The sequence below is a fragment of the Schistocerca cancellata genome, chromosome 3 (genome assembly GCF_023864275.1).
Source record: "Schistocerca cancellata isolate TAMUIC-IGC-003103 chromosome 3, iqSchCanc2.1, whole genome shotgun sequence".
NCBI lineage: Eukaryota > Metazoa > Arthropoda > Insecta > Orthoptera > Acrididae > Schistocerca > Schistocerca cancellata.
In genome coordinates, this window is record NC_064628.1 from 48,084,050 (window position 1) to 48,104,472 (window position 20,423).

The window sequence follows — 20,423 nt, forward strand, 5'->3', positions numbered from 1 at the left end:
ACCAGCTACCTCATTCCTCATGTATCTTACTGGCTATATCCTAATACATAATTATGCCTTCTATGAAGGGAAGTTATACAAACAAATCCACAGCACAGCCATGGGCACCATTGTGGCACCCTCCTATGCCAAACTGTTTATGGGTCATCTAGAGGAGCCCTTTCTAACCTCCCAAGACAACATGTTCATTGATGATATCTTTATGATCTGGACTCAGGGTGAGAACACTTTATCCTCATTCCTTCACAACCTTAACACCTTTTCTCCCATCCACTTCACTTGGTCCTTTTCAACCCAGTGTGCCACCCTCCTGGACGTTGACCTGCTCCTCCTCTGTAGTGGCTCCATCCACACCTCTGTCTCCATTACACCCACCAACAGTACCTGCATTTCAACTGTTGTCATTCCTTCCACACCAAAAACTCCCTCGCAAACAGCCTCGCCACCCAGGGATGGTGTATCTGCAGTAACAGCAGATCCCTTGCCATAGCTCTCTTGCCCTGTATGCTGAAGGTTTCACAAAGACCTTCACAGACAGACACTATTCCTCAGACCTAGCCCAAAAACAGATTTCCCTTGCCATATCCCCACACTCCCCAAATGCTTCCACCACCTCCAAGAACCAGCTACAAAGGAGTGCCTTCCTTGTCACCATATACCACTCCGACTGGAACAACTGAACCACATCCTATCATCATGTCCTGAAATGAGGGTCATTTTACCCGGGATCCTTTCCACCCCTCATGAAGTGATGTTCTGTCACCCACTCAGTCGCCACAATATCCTAGTCCGTCCCTATGCCACTCCCAATCCCAACCCCGTAGCACAGTCATAAGATCGCCGTCCTGCAGAAGGGCCAAGTGCAAGACTTGCCCAATCCACCCAGCCAGTACTTCCTTTGCCAGTCCTGTCAGAGTCTTATCCGACACCTTCAGATGCCGGGCCAACTGTAAAAGCAGCCTTGTTGTGTACCAGCTCTACTGCAATCATTGCTCAGCATTCTATGTTGGTATAAATATCTACAGTTATCCACCAGGATGGATGGCAACTGTCACACTTTGGCCAAGAGCAAAGTGGACCACCCTGTTGCACAACATGCAGTTCGACAAAACTGCTTTATCTCAGTGGCTGCTTCACAACCCGGTTCCCTCCACCACCAGCTTTTCTGAACTGCTTAGATGACTTACAGCACATTCTCCACTCCCAGAATCGCCCCAGAATCAACGTGTGGTAACCTACTGTCCCCACACCCACTACCTAACAATTTCTGCCCCTTCTGTTCTATCATCTACACCTAGCTCATGTCCCCTCACCCTCGTTGTGCTCTGCTCTCTGCCAGTGTACCCACCATTCTTTCCCCATCTCTGCTCCTCTCTTTTCTACTCCCTTTTTTTCCCTTTCCTCCCTTTCCCACAGCCTCCCGACATTGCACCAGGCAGTCTTGTTTGCCACCTCTAGGCCGTGCACATTCCGCCAGGCAGCACTGTTTCGTCTTCCTCCACCTGTACACTGCTATCCTTCCCCCCTACCCGCTGCACTATGTATTGTTGCTCCAGTTCAACTCTGTTTCAGCGTCTTCTGAGCAGCCAGAGATAACAGTCATGTGTGAAGTATGCGTGCATGTGCCTTGTACCAATACAACTTATTTCCTTTCCTGCCCCAATCGAAGACAGAACAAGGGAAAAACGACTGTCTCTATGCCTCCATATGAGCTCTAATTTCTTATATCTTACCTTCACGGTCCTTACGTGAAATGTATGTTGGCATCAGTAGCATCATTCTGCAGTCAGCTTCAAATGCCAGTATTTTTCTGTTTCTCGGTAGTGTTCCTTGAAAAGAACATTGCCTTCCCTTGAGGGACTCCCATTTGAGTTACTGAAGCATCTGCATATCACTTGTGTGTTGTTTGAATCTATCAGTAACAGATCTAGCAGCCTGTCTCTGAATTGCTTCGGTGTCTTCCTGCAATCCAACATCGTGTGGGTTCCAAACACTCGAGCAGTATCAAAGACTAGGTCCCACTAGCATCCTATATGCAGTCTCCTTTACAGATGAATCGGGGCAAGGAGGGATTCATGCGTAATTGGCTCCTAACGCTGCCAGCTTCATTCTTTGATACTGGGATGAAAAACCTTCATTCTCACTGGGAAAAATGAATTTCTAAAGCAGAAAACCATATAGAAAAATAAATTATTGCCATTTATTTTTCAATAAATAATTTTTAATTGTCCTGTTTATATTTGTTTTACCTTCATGTAAATCTTTATATAATTATTACCTTGAAACATTTAGTTTATTATTTAGATTTCATTAAATTGTGCATAAAATAAAATTCTGTTGTTAACACAAATTAACAAACCAGTACTGCAGCTGTAGCAGTAATAAAGAAACATGTAGTTGCTAGAGGAATTCAGTGCAACTTCTCCCATTTACAGAAATGTCCTTTGAAAAACTAGATTTTTTTCAAACTTTTTAAGACCATGGCTTCCTTGACCTGAATATAAACCCCTGCAGCTCCTTTCGCACACAACATTCAGCTAGAAGTGTGTGGTAAATAAATTTAAAATATTTACTATCAAAAACAGTCTTGATTACAAATTATTTATTCTGATGACTGGTTTCGACCACAATTGTGGTGATCTTCAGACCAATGAGTAAGAACCTCCTTCTGGTGGTAAATCACTACTGGTGAAGGAGAAGGAGGTTCTTACTCATTGATCTGAATATGACCACAGTTGTGATCGAAACCGGTCACCGGAATAAATAATTTGTGATCAAGACTGTTTTTGATAGTAAATATTTGTAATAATATTGATCACTGTTCACTCCCACAATGTATTCAAAAGTAAATAAATTTAAGTTTTGAATAAAGTTAATAACAGTAGTTTCTTTATTAACTGTTGACTTAACAAATTTTACTCAATTTTAATGTCATTAGATGTTATACTTGCAATGAAATTGTGAGCTTTCTTGTTTTCATCAGTTCTTCAAACCTTGACATAAGGTCAGAAATTGTGACTCACATCCCCTCCTCCACATTGATTTGTGATCCAGATTTTGTATCAGTGACTGCCATGTTGAAAAACCTGCCTCATGTAAGTAGGATGTTGCAATAGTTATTAGAACTCGTAGGGCCTTGTTTCCTGTTTGTGGATATTCTTGGTTCACTAAGCTCCAAAATGCAGGCAGTGATGAACGAATGAACTTCGATTTCGATGTGGAGTCTGAAGAAATATTAATAAATTGCTCCTGTTCCTCAGTAATAAATGCTGATGATGGTTCTGTACTGCAAGGACCTTTGATCCAGTTGTGTTGATAAACTTGTCCAGAGAGTGCTTCAGAAAGTAATCACTGAGTTCATTTAAATGATTCACAAATACAGACTTCAATTCTTCACTCAACTGAAAGTCATTGTCTGCTCAAATCATGTGAAGAGCAGAGAAAACATGATGTGTGTCTGTATCACCCACCTTTTTTTCCACAATAATAGTTTCTTTCTGAAGGCTGAAACTTCGTTTGACAGTTGCAGAATGTTGGTCTCATTACCTTGAAGGGATACATTCAGTGAACAGATGTTTTCAGAGATGTCACAGAGATACGCCAACTTCTAAACAAACTCACTCTCTACAAATTCCTTGGAATTCAAATGTTTTTTTCTGGAATAAGGTAAGAGTAAATTTCATTCGTGAGTTCGTACACTCATTTCGAGATGTTCCCAAGTCAGAGCCAGTGAGAATTACTGTAATAAATTAGAGAAATATACTCAGCACCTATATAAATCCATGTTTGTTGAAAAGTCTCAACTGAAGTGGCTGACTTCCAGTGAAGTTTATGACTTTGATCGGTGATTGAAAAATCTTCTGAAGGACAGGGCTCATGTTGTTTTATTCTAGTGCTTCTTGGTGAGTAAAAAAATGAGTCAAAATAGTCTTTACAGATCAGAGCTTTCAATTTGGCATAGCAGCCAGCCATACTGTACACACACATACACAATTTTCCCAGTTAATATTTTTGCTTTGCATAAAGGAGTGTAGCACTTAAAGGACATGACATACTTTTATTCCAAGAGTTATTGTCTCGCAGAAAATAAGATCTTTGTGAAATTTTTTGCCATATGTAAAACGCTTGTAAAAAATTTGATGTGAATCATTGTAGTTGTCTGTAGCTTCATTCAGGTGAATTACAAAATCACCATTACCTTTGAGTTTTTCAACCAACTGGTCATTAATGTCATCAGCCATATTGAGTATTGAGTGACTGTTAGGTTTGTCTAACAAAGACTCACTAGCCTGTAGCATGACAGCTGTCTCACCTTACATAATAGACACCATGTCCAGAGCAGGTAGTAAAATAAGGTCTTCTGCAATGGTGTGAGGGTATTTGCTCTTTGCTACAAGGTAAGCAACTTTGTAAGATGAAAGAAGAGCCTTTGTAGGAAACATAACGCGTTTAGTGACATACTTTTGTTTTTAACTTGTGGGAAAAGTATTCTCATGGTTTGTTTACCAAACTACCATGATTATATTCCATGACATTTCGTTTTATTAACTCCCAGTAGCTGGTAGTTTGAACAAATTACACATTATGGTCATTCTTCTTTCCCAACAGCTGTACACATAAAACTGGAATTCAAATAACTATCATCATACTTCCTGCATTTTCGTCTATTTGTGTGTTTAGAACTGCATGATAAATTTGAAATATCACTTGTGTACTCACATTTAAAGATTTACCCATGCTGACAAAGAAACACAAATTACAGAGGACACACAACAGTTAAAAATGATATTTTTTGACAAAATGACAAAACAGCAAAACTGACTGTCAGAATTAATATTACGGAATAAAAACAAATCAGCCACTTACTGTGATTCGCCTGCCATAGTAACAACACTTCCTTGTCAGCTGCTAGGTATATCTGCTAGCACTCACATTGTTCCTGAACACATAAAGAAGATAAACCACATGTTTCTTTTTTTATGAAACCACTGCAACACCCTTACTGTAAGGCTGCAACATCTCTGGGTGTTGAGATGTACAGTTTGGAAATCTGTGCCTATTCTGTTAATGGAAAATCGTGGGCTGTAAAATATTGGATTGAAGTTTGAATGAAGTATACTAACACCATGGTCATCATTGAAAGGCTCTGCAGTGCATCTGAGGCTTGCACTTGATGGAAGATGTTTACTTATTAAGTGCTCTATAATATGGCTGTGTCACAAAGTTTTAGAATTTTTTGTGTTTATAAAGAGTTGACTTTGTGCTCATACTGTTGTAGACCATCTTACTCCTCTAGTTACAGTTTTTTTCATACTGCAAATTTTATTTAATTATTTTCTCAAAGAATTCTTATTCAGATAAAATTGTATACATGCAGATGTGAAGTATTTCTTTAAAGAAGTTTATTGTTTGCCTTCCTGTTTTGCACAATTGTAATGCAGCTTATTTTTGTTTATTTATTTCTATTTACATTTCATTTGCAGTGAAGTTTTGGAAAAGTCAGAGAAACTGTCATAACTAATCTGTGAAATTCTTCTTTATGTCTTAGGAGCTCAAGAATGAAGAAAATATTATTGTCCTCTCGGATACAGATGTGGATGATTATGAAGGAGCTGTCTCTGTTAAACCACTACAGTGCAATACAGAAGTACCGAGACAAGCAGCCGCTGTTGAAGAAAATCGGCTACTTTCTGAAACTCAAGGTGAACGCATTACCCGGAAGCGACCCAGTGACATCTCTCATGATGTGCCAAGCAAAGTGCCCCGAAAAAGTGGTCTGGAAAACAATCAAGTGATAGACAGTGCTACGAGTGACGTGTATAGGTCTGATTGTAGTGTTATAAAAGAACCACCCTGTGTTAATAACAATAATAGTGCAATGAGCTGTGATATAATCAAAGAGGTTACAGATATTACATGTATGAAAGAAACTCTTGCTGACATTACATGTCAGGTGGAATCAGATGCCTTCATTCTAGGTGCTACCGATAAAATGCGTGTAAATATCACTGATGGAAATCATGTAACAGACAATACTGTGAGTACCTCAGTCATCTCAGATGGTATTCTTTTAAGTGAGAGGTCAGAAATTACTGACAGTTGTGTGAAATCCAGCGAAGAGTGTGCAGACAGAACTTATAAGAGAGGTTCACAAACTGGTTCTACTTTTAACTTGAAATCTGAAAATGGAGGTAATGTGGACGGTGTTATTGAAGACAGGGGCATTCATGTTGTGAACGATGATGGTAATAATTCTCAAATTGGTTCTGTTCTTGCGAAGGACACAGTTGAAGATACATCTCTCAGAAGTATTAGATGCTCAGATCATAAAGAAATTTTAGAACACTCACTTAGTGACGTTTGTGCACCAGAAAAAGTTTTTAAAGAACCATTTAGTAAGGCAAAAAGTGAAACAAATAGTTCAAAATCCATAGGTGTCCATTCGACAAACAGTACTTTTCATACAAACATTTCAAGTGATAGCAGTGAAGATAAACACACATTAGTTTCTTTGAGCAGAATTGAATCTAAATCCATAGACCTGCCTTCGACAAACAGTACTGCTCTCACAAATGTTTCAAGTGGTAGTAGTAAAGAGAAACATACGTTACCGTCTTTAAGCAGAACTGAACCTCTAGCAAAAAGGAAGGAAATATTTGAAAAGTCTTGTAAATCTGACTATGGAGAGACAAATGCCTGCCAAGATATGGAAAAAGTTCCATGTCAGAAGGACCAAAGTGTTCTAAAATTGAAAGACTTTGTGATTAAGGTTGAAAAACTATCTGAAGCAGAAGTGAAAAAACACCAGATCAATGAAAATGCTGCTAATGAAAATGCTATTGCAGATGAAAGCATGTTAAATTATACTTTAGATGATGACATTATTGTTATAAGTGATGATGAGGAAATGTTTCCAAGTTCTCAGCTATTTAATGAACCATTACTTGTTAAACAGGAAGTACTTGAAGAAAATGATATCTCTTGCACCACAATTGATGCCCATCAGGATGATGTGGAAGCTATAGACTGTGACATTGGTGGAATTACAATTCCTATTGATGATGATAGTGATGATGATGGGGATGGGGATAATTGGTTCAGAAAACTTTCACAGACATATCATGATTCCATAAGTGATGAGGAGCTAGAGATTAAGAAAGAAGATAAGATCTCGATACATCCATCAGAGCATGATAAAAATATTGAGGAGATAAATAAAGTTACTGGGTTAGTTGGAACCTCAGTAAAGGATGACGTATTTGAGGAGACTCGTGCACAAGAGGAAGATGACGATGTGACACGAGAATTTTATACCAAACCGCATCTAGAATCTGGTCCTAGTATAAGTGACAAGTTTGAAACCGAACCTTGTGATGAAGCGCATGCTAGTAATATGTTACTTGATTTGCCAGATGAGGGACAAAATGATGTAGCGTCCAACAAAAACTTTCAGGATCTTGCTGACAAAAGAGATTATGAGGAAACAGCCAGTGAAAAATCAAAGGGAATAATTTCCAGGAAACCCATAATAATTGAAGCACCACATATGAAGAAAGTGAGATCTCGTGAAAGATTACCACCTTCCAGCAAAATGAAGCCCAAGGAGCAGAAAGCAGTTAGTTTGGATATTTGTGCTTCTGCTCCACACAGGGAGTCAATTTTAAAACAGAAGAGGCTGTCAAAGAAAAAGAGAAATAGTTCTTCAAATGCGAGTGCCATTCCTCTAAATGAAAAGAAGGAAATTACAGAAGCACGTAAGAAACGCTTAAAGGAAATTGCAGAAAATAAGAAAAAAGATGAAGACACCAAAGAAGTTAAACGAAATGCAACTCTAAGAGTTAAAGTTACAGAAAGAAATAGAGGAGCGTTTCTGACTGAAAGTTATCCTATCTCATCTGCCAAATCAGGTAAAGAAGAAAGTAACTCTGTGAAGAAATTTGTGAAGGATGATGTTTTAAATATTCCTCGGACTGAATCACTATGTGATTCTAGTAAAACAGCTGCATCCTCAAGCACCTCTGCCATACCAGAAAGTGTTCAGGCAATAGTGGAGGGTAAAACTTCAAGTACGGAACTGAGCGGAAAACGTAGAGAAAGTAAATCATCTAATAAGGAACCAGAGAAAAAGATAAGTTCATTGCCTCGTATACCTCGCTTGAGATCATCATCTTTGGGTCCAAAAGGTTGCGATCAAATTTCACCTCTCCAAGACTCACCACAGAAGTGCACTCGTGCTAGTAACAGTGCTGTTAGTACAAGTACTTCTGCAAATGCGGAAACTTTGTTGACAACAAAATCTCCAAAGAAGAAAAGAATAGCTAGAGTATCCAGAACAAATAAAGCTACAAATGAAACTGCCTCTCTGAAATCTTGTTTAAAACAAATTGGGGGCAATTTATTAAAAACATCCCAAAAAAGTAAACGTGTATCTTTCAGCGGAAATTTGACACATGTAAAAATTTTTGAGATACAAGACGGTGCACACCTTAGGCCAGTAGGGTCGATAAAAGATGCTCCTCTACCTAACTTGCCACCTCTAAACAGAGGGACTGGCAGTTCAGAAAGTGAATCATTTTTAAATGAGGTCATCAGCATAATTTGTCAGTGGAATCCTAAATGGTTGGAGGTGAGTAATCCTCAGAACATTATTAAGTAGTTATGAATTTATTGCTAACTTTAAAGCGTGTTGAAATTTGCCACCACTTAAAATTAGCTTGGTGAATCGTAAAACAACGAATTCTGCTCAAATAGTGTCATTTGCAGTGTGTGCATTGTGTCTGAGTCACATTTTCCAACAGTTCATGGAACATACAAATTGAGCTGTTGTTAGTGATAAGTTGATTATAATGTTTTCAGTATTGTAGAGAGGTGATTCTACACACGTGTCATTTCAGCATTCAGAGCTCTTGTTATTCTTTGGATAAGCTGCAAACAAGGCCAACCTGTCAATAAGATGCATTACTGCTGTGGAGAATTAGCACGTGCATATTCCATATCAAATTTTGCATACTGAGATCTAAATAAGAAAGCACTGGATTTTTTACAAAATTGAGGCAAAAATCTCTGTCACCTTTCAAAAGATTATACAGAATCATTTCTCATTTGTGTCTGTCTGTCTGTATTTTGCTGCTGTAGTTTGAACTAATCGGCAAAATCTCAGTATTAGAATTAACATGGGATGGTAAGTGGAGAAACATTGTTCTGATATTTATTCAGTCAATCAGATAGTAGCAATCTGCGAAAACTTTTGGTTCAGTACATACTGTACTAATGGAGGAAGATCTTGTTGAGAAGGTATTTCTCTTTTGTGTAAATTGACATTGAAGCCTGATAGTCATACCAGGTTTTTGTAAAAGGCTTTACGGACCAGTTACATTGTGCTTAATTTATGGTACCTGTAAAATCCTGACATGTAAAAAAACTTATTAAAAAGTATATGTATTTAATCTAGGGTATGTTCAGCACTTAAATATCAAACTTCAAAAGCACTTCAATGCATCTGTCAAAAATTCTTGAGGAAATTGATTTTGAAATTTTCTGAGTGACTTTAATCCTTGAATAATATCAGCATTTTTCAGCTGGCCTCATTGTTCTGTGGTACTTTGCTTGCCTGTAACACGAGTGGCCCAGGTACGTTTCTTGGCTGATGCAAAATTTTAAACATAGGTGCATGGTCTGCAGGTACATCCATTAAGCGTAAAATGCATAAATATGAAAAAATTTAATTTGTTATGTTTTCTTAGTGTAAACAATCTTTTATTAAAAAATTGGTAAGTAAGAATTTATATTAGCAATGAAAGATGGAATTTTGTGTGTGATATGTAATTAGAAATAAGAAGCAGTAAATTTTTCATATAAATGACAGATATGTGTTAGTTAGCATACGTTTGATGAATTTTATGTTTAAATGACATGGGTATTCGAAATGAATGGAAAAAGAGGAGAAAATAATTACTGAAACAAGACTCAACCCAACGATCCAGCAGTTACCTGTCACAAATTTTGTATTTTCATCTTTATGAAATGCTAGTCCAACTTACACCTTGGTTTAAAATAATGCATTGGTCGAGAATTGAATCCAGGTCACTCATATTGCATGCGAGCATTCTACCAAATAGCCACATGGCACGTCGAAATTTTGTGATAGCTGTTGTGAGTTAAAGACGACTGGTAAAAGTTGATTTTCTCAAGAATTTTTGAGAATTGCATCCAACTGCTTTAGCTAATTGATATTTGAGGTTTGAACTTCAAATACCTTGAATATAAAAAAAGTTACAAAAATCTGTTTGCTGTTTGGTCATCTCACAAGTGCAAGACACACTTAGCATCTCATTCCATTGCCATAATTTGTGGATCCTGCCTATTCCAGACCACTCTTCTCACGTCTGACATCAAACTTTCAAACTATTGTTTCATCACATCGTTTCTCATTTACTTCTTTCCCATCTAATGTTTCCACTCTCATTACGCGCCTGAATGTTTACTGTGCCCAACAATTTACAGCAACAGCAACTAAATATGAGCTTTATTCCTTTGCCATTTCTACCAACTGTGACAGAGGCTGCTAATGATGCTAATCATACATTCATGATTTGAAAATTATATTTATTTGGTGGTCAGATGTTTTTCCTGTTACCACATTTATTTGCTATTCTAAGTGAGGTAAGTGTGTATCCTGTCTGCCTGTGAATCCTGTAAACTTTGTTCAGCTTGTAGTCGTATTTCAACCTTGTAGAAAAAATAGTGTGTTTGTAAGTAAGAAATGGCACAAAGTACATAGAATGAGAAAAAAGAAACAAGATTGCTCGTATTGGAATACAAATATAGTTCGACTTGAACTCGTTTCTTCTTCTGTCAAAAGTCTCACCGAAATCCATCAACTCAGTGGCAGTTTACTACAGATACTGTTTTGCACTCTCCTGGGTGGCGCAAATGGCAGACATACTGCACAGGCCCATGAGAAACAACTGGAAGAAAATCATAGAATGAAGGCTTTCACGGCAGGTGTTGTCATCACTTAACATTTCCAGGCTGAGAGTTGGTAGGCTTGTTTCTACATCTGAAAGATGACATCTATTCAGATTTAGCGCCAGTAGCACAAGAGTGGCTCTTGTAGTGTCGCTATGAAGATGCAGATCGGGTTTACTTTAAATACATCCTGTAATGATTGCAAGTGTTAGTTACCTTTGAGAATGGATGTAGTTAAGTGATATTAGTCAGAAATGCATTTAAGATGAAGAAGACACCATTATCAGCAGCTCACTGAATTTGAACGAGGTTGTGTAATATGGCCATGAGGAGATGGATGCCCCTGCTATGATACTGCTGATAGACTTGACAGGAATGTAACCATTGTACACGATTATTGGCAGCGGTGGTCATGGGAAGGGTACAGTCCTAGAAGACCAGGCTCCAGATGGGCATGTAGTACTGCTGAAAGGGAAGATCGTCATGTTCGGCGTATGACTGGTGCATCATATTGCATGTGGAGTAGCAACTTGAACAGCAGTTGGCACCACAGTGACACAAGCAACTGTTACAAATATGTTACTTCAAGGATATCTCTGAGCCAGATGTCATGTAGCGTGCATTGCACTGACAACAAACCACCATAATTTGCGACTTCTGTGGTGTCAAGCGAGCACTCGTTGGTGGGCGGAGTGTAGAATCTGTTGTTTTTTCTGATGAAAGCCAGTGTCATGTGTTGGTTGGAAAGTGGCCAATCTTTCTGTGGCCTGGACGCGCTGACCCTCAACTGGAGTTGTGATCTGGGGTGTAATTTTGTATGACGATAGCAGCACTCTCATGGTTATCCCATGCACCCTGACTGCAGATTTGTACGTCAGTCTGACGATTTGACATATCGTGTCCCATTCATGAACAGAATTACAGGGAGTGTTTTCCAACAGGATAACACTAACCCACTTACTACTGTTGTAAGCCAGCATGCTCTACATTGTGTCGACCGGTTGCCTTGGCCTGCTCGATCACCAGACCTGTCTCCAATTGAGCATGTATGAGACCTCATGGAACGACAACTCCATCATCATCCACAATAGCATTAACCATCCCTGTAGTGACCTCTTGCTTACATTAACCTGTGAACTTGCAGCATTATTCACTTAAATATGTTACCTAGAAAAATGTTTTCCTGAAATTTCATTACTCTACATTAATTATTTTTTTGATGTCGGAATTTTTTCCTGTCAGTGTATAGGAAGTAAGTAATCAATAACTCCTGGTGACACTTGAGAATTAGTTTGATGTTCTGACTGGATTTTAGCAGTAAGTACTGCTAGTCTGCTGCGGAGAATGGGTACAGGAATTGCTGTTGCAGAATAAGATTGCACGAGAGTGAGGCTACTTTTCTGAGTTAAGCTGCAGTTTTTTCACCAAATAATTCTGCAGATTTCAGCATTGTAAACTATGCCAAAGACAGTCACCAAACAACCAATAAAATTCAGCATTCCAAGCGTTCACTGTAAATTGCTTAAGCTTGTTGCCACTGCATGAAAACTCTGCTAAGTTCAACAAAATATGTCGCATGCATGAAAATTCTGCTGAGTTTGAAGCAATATGTCACATGCATAATTTGGAGTGCCGTGCCACTGCACACTAACTTTTACACTAAGTGTAAAACTTGGGCTTCCACCACAAATTGTACAAAGTTCAACACTGTGGTATTCCAGCTGTCCAGAATCTGTCTGTGCAACTTCTTCTAAACTTTAAAATTCAAATAACACACACATTCTAATCATGTAATCTCTGATTTACACACACCACACACACACACACACACACACACACACACACACACACACACACACAATCACTGCACAATCAGTTCCTATATACCTCTGCTCCAGCTCTGCCTCCCCATCTCTTACCTTTACTAAAAAGACATGGAAAATGAACACACACATTCTAATCATGTAATCTCTGATTTACACACACACACACACACACACACACACACACACACACACATACACACACACAATCACTGCACAATCAGTTCCTATATACCTCTGCTCCAGCTCTGCCTCCCCATCTCTTACCTTTACTAAAAAGACATGGAAAATGAAGACAAATACAGCTTATAATCTAAAAAATTAAAGCTATTGACACTGAAGTGTGCCACTTTCAAAGCGGCATCTGCTGATGTGAAACACAACTGTGTTTGCATTTGTTGTTCGGTTTCAGCAATCATTTATTATATTTTTCTTATCATAAGTTACTGTTATTTGATCAGTTTAAAAGATGTCATTAAAAACTAAGCATGAGCCTATTTGTTTCCAGAAAATTTCTCCTGCTCTTACCTTTGATAATGGCTATTTGTCCCTAACTTAAATGAGTTGCATCTAAGACTTACAATTTAATTATTTCCAGGAAATACACATCACCCAGTTTATTGATAGATACAAAATGTTTAATATTACCATTCTTTACAGTATTCTACTATTACCTGTTGTGATTTGTTGTTTGTATACTCTGAAATCACTTACATGAAATAACAATTGTGACAAATATCAAACAATGGAAATTCGGGGAAACCACGCACACAGTCAAGCACACATCACACACATGACCACTATCTCTGGCAGCTCAGACCATAATGCCAGTGGCAGAACTTTTTCCAGCAAAAAGATTGAAAATGACGACCTCATTAGAGGAAGTTTGAGTGACAAAACAGTCAGCCAGCTAAGTGAATACCATGGCCAAGCCATCAGAAAGAATACAAACAACTTGGAAGGAATGAGAAAAGCAGTATGTGCAATGTTTTTACAAGACATCAAGTGATGAGAAGCCACTGCACAGCTTATGTTCAATTGACTGGTGTGAACACTGCAAAGCTGAGGCTGCAGAAACCGAATATACATTAGAGCTATCGTCCCTGAAACTGTTGGAGCAGTAATAAAGCCAGTAAATAGATATCTAGCACTTCATTGTCTTCTGAAGTAAAAACTCGAAATGTAAATGTCTTTTGACAATGTTTTATGGACCAAGGTGCCCAAAAATGTATTTGTGACCTTGAAAACACTGAAGACTGGTGTCAGTGATGCTGTAATCACCTTCAGTGATGTAAATGCAGACAAAATAAAGGCTCTGAAGCAATTTGGAATTAAGCTTGGCAATAGCACACAAGCAGTCCTACAAGAACTGGATGGACACGGACTCTCAAAGGCAGAAATTATGGTCAAAAATACAATTGAAGCAACAAGATCCCTCAGACGGAGAAAGAGATTGCATCTGGTTGATCCTCAAGAAGATAAAGATTGCAAATATGGAGAGTTTTAGGTTGTCTCTTCATTCAATAGTGAGCTTTCCTTTACTTCAACTTTCAAATGCTGTTTCTGAAAAACAATTTTTTTCCAAATGTTTCCCATTATCTGAGAAACTACTTAAGCCAAAGCTCTGAAATTTTTACCTCTTATTGACAGTGGTATTATGTTTATGTTGATTACAGTGGTAGAGATAGCATTCGGAGTTTGATCATAAAAACAATTTTTTTTTAAATTAAATATTTTTAAGACCTTCATTAAAAAATTCATATCTTTATTCCTAACAGAGTTAGATATTTGAAAGTAAATCATTTAACATGTAACATATGACTCCAGGCAAAGTTTTGTTTTATTACGTTGGATATATCCTGAGAGAATAGGTATAAATATATTAAAATTAACATTAGCAGGATGGGACATTGATATTCCCCACAATTTTCTCTCTTTCTCATGCCTGTGGTCTTATAATTTTTTTGTAATTACAGTGGCAAATGGTATCCAGTCAATTTTTTTATACTCTGCTTCTGTTTGGGACATTCATTCATTGCTTATATCGTTGTCTAACATCATGTCCTGTTGCCCACAACAACGTATGTCCTCATATCACTAGGGCAATATTCTTCTAAACATACAGCCACATTATTCAACTCTACTGCAGCATTTTTATTGTCTCCCATACAAATTAACTATTTCGTTAGCATCGGCATCATTCTGTGCTGGTCCTGATTTTGAATTTGTTGGCGTGCGAGCTGTGCCTTCTAAATTAATTTTGACAATTATTATTTTTTCGCCATCAGCCATTCCTATCGTGAATCGGTCTTCACATGATGCCTAGAAGTCTGTGATGTGTGGAGTTTCCTTCACCTGAGAACAGTTCTATGCCTAGGTTCTGGTATTTGCAAAAGCATGTGCCGAACCTGCCTGCTGCACAAAAATTCTGCTTTTTGGCTCTTTGAAATCAGCAGTCTCATTTATCCTGTCTTCTTTTTCCTCTCTTATTTGTTCTTTCAAATCATAATTCATGCCTTTAATTTTAATGGATTCATTAAATGTCTTACTCCGAAATCTGTAATCCTGCAATCGGAGCATCAAGAATGATGCTCAAATTTCAACATGCTCCTCATGTGCTACCTTATATGTCTTGATTGCATCTCCTATTTTCCATTCAACATTATTCACATGCCCTTCCATTCTTATTTGAGGTCTATAATTTTATCTTTCAGACTTTCCAATTCTTCTGTTTTTATATTCACAAGTCTGTAACTTATCATTCGACACTAGAAAATTCACAATTAAATCCCATGGACTATATGCTACTCTCTCTCTCTCTCTCTCTCTCTCTCTCTCTCTCTCTCTGTTTGCTAGCAAGCCAGATTGCTCAGTCCCCCCTTTGAATCAGATGCATTGGGCGACTTCTTAATCTGATTAGCCATGGCTAGTGACATTTCAGCAAATCACAAACACTGTGTTACTTCTTAATTTGATCAGCCACGGCTTGCGACATTTCAGCGATCACACACAAATACTAAGTTTAGCTGCTTGCACTTGAATACTTGATGTCCGACAGCTGTTTCAATGTGTACTGGCTGGGGTTCGTTCACATGCCGTCTTCACTGAAAAGCGTCTCGCATCTTTTCCTATCCTCCCACCGCATTTCTTTCTCCACTCTGATCCAGTCTTCTCCTCTCATTCTCTCACTTCCACAATCCATCGATCTCTCAATTTTCCTCAGGGTTCTTGCCTGCATTTGTCATTTCATGGACCTGCCTTGATATCCTGCCAACTCCCAAGTCTTTTAATATGCCCATACTGTCTTAATCTGGTCTTTTGCACGGGCTTCTCTTTCACTATTTCTCTCACTGTCTCATTCCTTACTGTTGGTGTTCTAGTAAGTCCTATTGTGATTCCTTGAAATTTCATGTCACAAGCCAGTGTTCTACTTAGCTGTCTTTCCTTCATTTCCCACATTCCTGATGCATACGTGTGTACTGTATACTGTATACGCTCGGTATAACATGTGTATACGTTCTGGTGGCACATTTTTTCCTCCAGGCCAGGCTTTGTACATTGTGCAGGAAGCCATGGGTTTGCCTTCCCCTTTCACTTATTCTCCTTATCATTTCCCCCCAGGGGGTCCACAACTCTTTTGTGGACACGTGCATGGCGAGCACGGGGCCCCGAGCCATTGCAGCCTTGTTTCTCTCCCGGGCTGCATTTCCTTTCCCTTCCCCTCCTTTCCCCTCCATACCCCTTTCCCCTCGCCCTCTCCTCTCCCTCTCTTGGTGTCCTTGCTTATGTTGGCCCCCGCTATCCTCCTGGTTCTGTTGGTTTTACACTCCGGCTTTGCTGCGTACTCATCTCCTCCTTTTGGCATTCCTTGGTCCCCCTCTGGGGTTTGACCTCCATTCCAAAATTTCTCTTCCGTAGTGTGAGCCATTTGGGGAAGAGCACCTTACCTAGTGTCTCCGACGTGCGCCCTCCTAGTACATTCCACCTTTTCTTTTACGTCGTTGTCTGATGCTAGGGTGCATAGCCAGCACGGTAGCCAGCCCGTGTGGTGGGGTCGCTATGTACCCTTTTGGTTGAGCCCCCTGAACACACAGGGATCACACTTCTGATACCTGAGCTGTGACCTCCTCATGCATGCCTTGGAGTGGTTGCTCGTCATCCTGGAGCATCGGAACTCCCGGCAATGGCCGCCGTGCCAGACGGCCCTTGCTGTGGCTGGGTGGCGCCTGTGAGGAGAGCCCCTGATCGGAGTGGGTGGTATCAGGGCGGACGCTATGCAGATGAAACGCATACGGGTCCAAAACTCTGGCCGCTCTTCTGCGGCCGTCTCTCTGCGTGGTACTGATTCCTCAAGTGCTGCTTCTCTTGCTCCTTCGGCCTTCCCTTCCGTGGCTACCCCCTGGGAGGAGGGTCAGGCCCGTCGTCTAGGGGCAAAACCTTTCCCCAGTTATCTAGTTTGCACTAGGACTGATGGAGATACTTTCACCAGTGTCAAACCTTTATTCTTTGTGGAACACATTGAAGACAAGTTTGGCGAAGTGGACTCCCTGAGCAAGATGCGGTTGGGTTCGTTGCTGATAAAAACTGCTTCGGCTGCCCAATCTGCGGCCCTTCGTGCCTGTACCCATCTTGGCACAATTCCCGTGTCCATTACCCCTCACCAGTCTCTAAATATGGTACAAGGTGTGATTTTTCACAGAGACCTCATCCTTCAAACTGATGAGGAACTTCGGGACAATCTCGGACGGCGGGGTGTTCACTTTGTTCGGCGTGTTCAGAAGGGTCCTAAGGATAATCGTATTGATACTGGTGCCTTTATCCTGGCCTTTGAAGGGGATACCCTTCCTGAGAAAGTTAAGATTATGGTCTATCGCTGTGATGTGAAGCCGTACATCCCACCTCCTATGCGGTGTTTTAAGTGCTTGCGTTTTGGCCACATGTCTTCTCGCTGTTCCCAGGACCCTCTCTGTGGTGACTGTGGACGTCCACTCCATGAGGGGAGTCCCTGTGTTCCCCCTCCTGTATGTGTAAATTGTCATGGTAGTCATTCTCCACGTTCAGCAGATTGCCCAGTCTATAAGAAAGAAAAAAAAGATACAGGAGTATAAGTCCCTTGATCGTTTAAGCTACACAGAGGCCCGTAAGAAATATGCACGATTGCGCCCTGTGTCCATGACATCTAGTTACGCCTTGATTACATCTTCATCCCTTCCTCCCCCTTCCTTACCCCCATCCCGGACCCCTCTCCTTCCCCCCTCCCCTGCGGCTCCCACACCCTCTCCTCTGGGCGCTGCTCCCCCTCCCGCGAGTGTCCCACTCCTTCGGCGTCTGCCGGTCAAGGGCGCCTCTCCCGGGATGCCCCTTCCCGGCACCTTCCAGGTCAGAGGTCTGCTGCAGCACGGCGACCGCGAGAGCCGCGGTCTATCGGCCCCCAGGTCGCCCGGTCTCTTTCTGTCCCTGATCTTGCTGCAGCTGGCTCCATTATGCCACACAGCCCTCCTCGATCTCAGCCTGAAAAGAAGAAGAAACATAAGTCCCGGGACAAAGAGCCTCTGGTATCACCGGAGGTCCCTTCCCCGACTTCGCAACCGGATTCTGACCTGTCTTTTATGGATGTCGCCCCCTCCTTGTCGGTGACGGGTGGGGACCCGGCGGTATGACTGGATTTAGCGTGTTCAGCCCTCATTTAAACCATCGTTCTGTGGTTCTCCAATGGAATTGTAATGGCTATTATCGTCACCTTCCGGAATTGAAATCCCTTCTTTCGTCCTACTCAGCAGCTTGTGTGGTTCTCCAGGAATCTCATTTTACTGATGCTCACTCACCGACCCTCCGTGGGTTCCGTGTTTTCTGTCGAAATCGGGTCGGACCCTTGCGGGCTTCTGGTGGCGTTTGTACGTTGGTCCGTACAGACATTGCTAGCACTTGGATTCCTCTCCAAACTACATTGGAAGCGGTTGCTGTTAGGGTCCACTTAGACTCTGCAGTCACAGTATGCAATCTTTATCTCCCTCCTGACAGGACTTTTACACCTGCTGCCTTAACCACCCTTCTTCAGCAACTTCCTCCTCCCTTCCTCCTCCTTGGGGATTTTAATGCTCATCATCCTTTGTGGGGCAGTGCCTTTCCATCTAGACGAGGTCTTCTTATCGACCAATTTATTGCAGACCACGACCTGTGCCTTCTTAATGATGGCTCCCCTACTCATTTCAGTGCTGGTCATGGTACCTTTTCTGCCATTGATCTTTCTCTTTCTTCTCCCTCTCTCCTCCCTTCATTACACTGGTCGCCACACGACGACCTTTGTGATAGTGACCATTTCCCGTTGATTATCACGCTCCCTTCCCTCTCCCCGATGGACAGGTTACCTCGTTGGTCTTTCCACCGCGCCGATTGGCCTCTATACACTGCACAGGTCGAGTTTTCTCCCTCTTTGTCGGGTTGTATTGATGACGTCCTACGTGACGTGTCTGACGCGATTGTTCGCGCTGCTACCCTTGCTGTCCCGCGCTCATCTGGACAATTTCGTCGTCGGCAAGTCCCGTGGTGGAGTATGGCCATTGCCATTTCCATCCGTGATCGCCGTCGAGCTTTGCAACACTTCAAGAGGCACCCATCTGTAGCCAGCCTTTCTACCTTTAAGCGCCTTCGCGCTAAAGCCCGTTATTTAATCAAACAGAGCAAGCGGATATGTTGGGAACGATTCGTTTCTTCCCTTGGTTCCACTGTCCCTCTGTCGCGGGTATAGGCTACACTTCGCTCTCTCCAAGGTTGCCATCGGCAGTCCACCCTCCCAGGCCTTCACCTCCCAGATGGCATTTGTACGGACCCATTAGTTCTCGCAGAACATCTTGCGACCCATTTTGCGGTGGCATCAGCGTCGCCCTCCTATCCAGCTGCTTTCCTTCATCAAAAACAGCAGGCTGAAGCTGTCGCCTTATGTTTCACCACTTGTGAGTCAGAATCTTACAACGAACCTTTCACTGAATGGGAATTTCTTTCTGCTCTATCTTCTTCTCATGATACGGCCCCTGGCCCCGATTCCATTCATAACCAGCTGCTTCAACATCTCAGTGCTCCACAACGGCACCATCTTCTTCGGGTGTTTAACCGTATCTGGCTCCAGGGTGACTTCCCTTCTCAGTGGAGGGATAGCGTTGTGGTTCCTGTCCTTAAGCCTGGTCAGAACCCCCTATCTGTTGACAGCTATCGGCCAATTAGTTTGACCAATGTTGGTTGTAAGTTACTTGAACGGCTGGTAGCCCGTCGGCTCACTTGGGTCCTCGAATCTCGGGATCTATTGTCCCCTTACCAGTGTGGCTTTAGAGAGGGACGATCTCCAATCGATCATTTACTTCGCTTGGAATCCGCAGTTCGGCAGGCTTTTTCCCAGCGCCGCCATTTGGTTGCAGTGTTTTTTGACCTTCGCAAGGCCTATGACACGGCCTGGCGCCATCACGTCTTACTAACCCTTCATCAGTGGGGTCCTCGGGGCCCACTCCCGATTTTTATTCGCCAGTTCCTGATCCATCGGTCATTCAGAGTTAGAGTTGGTACTGCTTTTAGTTCTCCACGGACCCTGGAGACGGGCATCCCACAGGGTTCTGTCTTGAGTGTCCTTCTTTTCCTCAT

At 41.3% G+C, this 20,423-nt stretch overlaps 1 protein-coding gene across 2 annotated transcripts in view; it reads left to right on the top strand.

Moving 5' to 3' along the window:
• Nucleotides 1-20,423, top strand: part of LOC126176926 (uncharacterized) — a 249,579-nt gene that overhangs the window by 69,369 nt on the left and 159,787 nt on the right. For both annotated transcript variants that reach the window (XM_049924113.1, XM_049924114.1), the window contains exon 6: nt 5,549-8,626. In XM_049924113.1, coding sequence (XP_049780070.1) covers nt 5,549-8,626 — 3,078 coding nt within the window. The remainder of the gene's footprint in view (nt 1-5,548; nt 8,627-20,423) is intronic.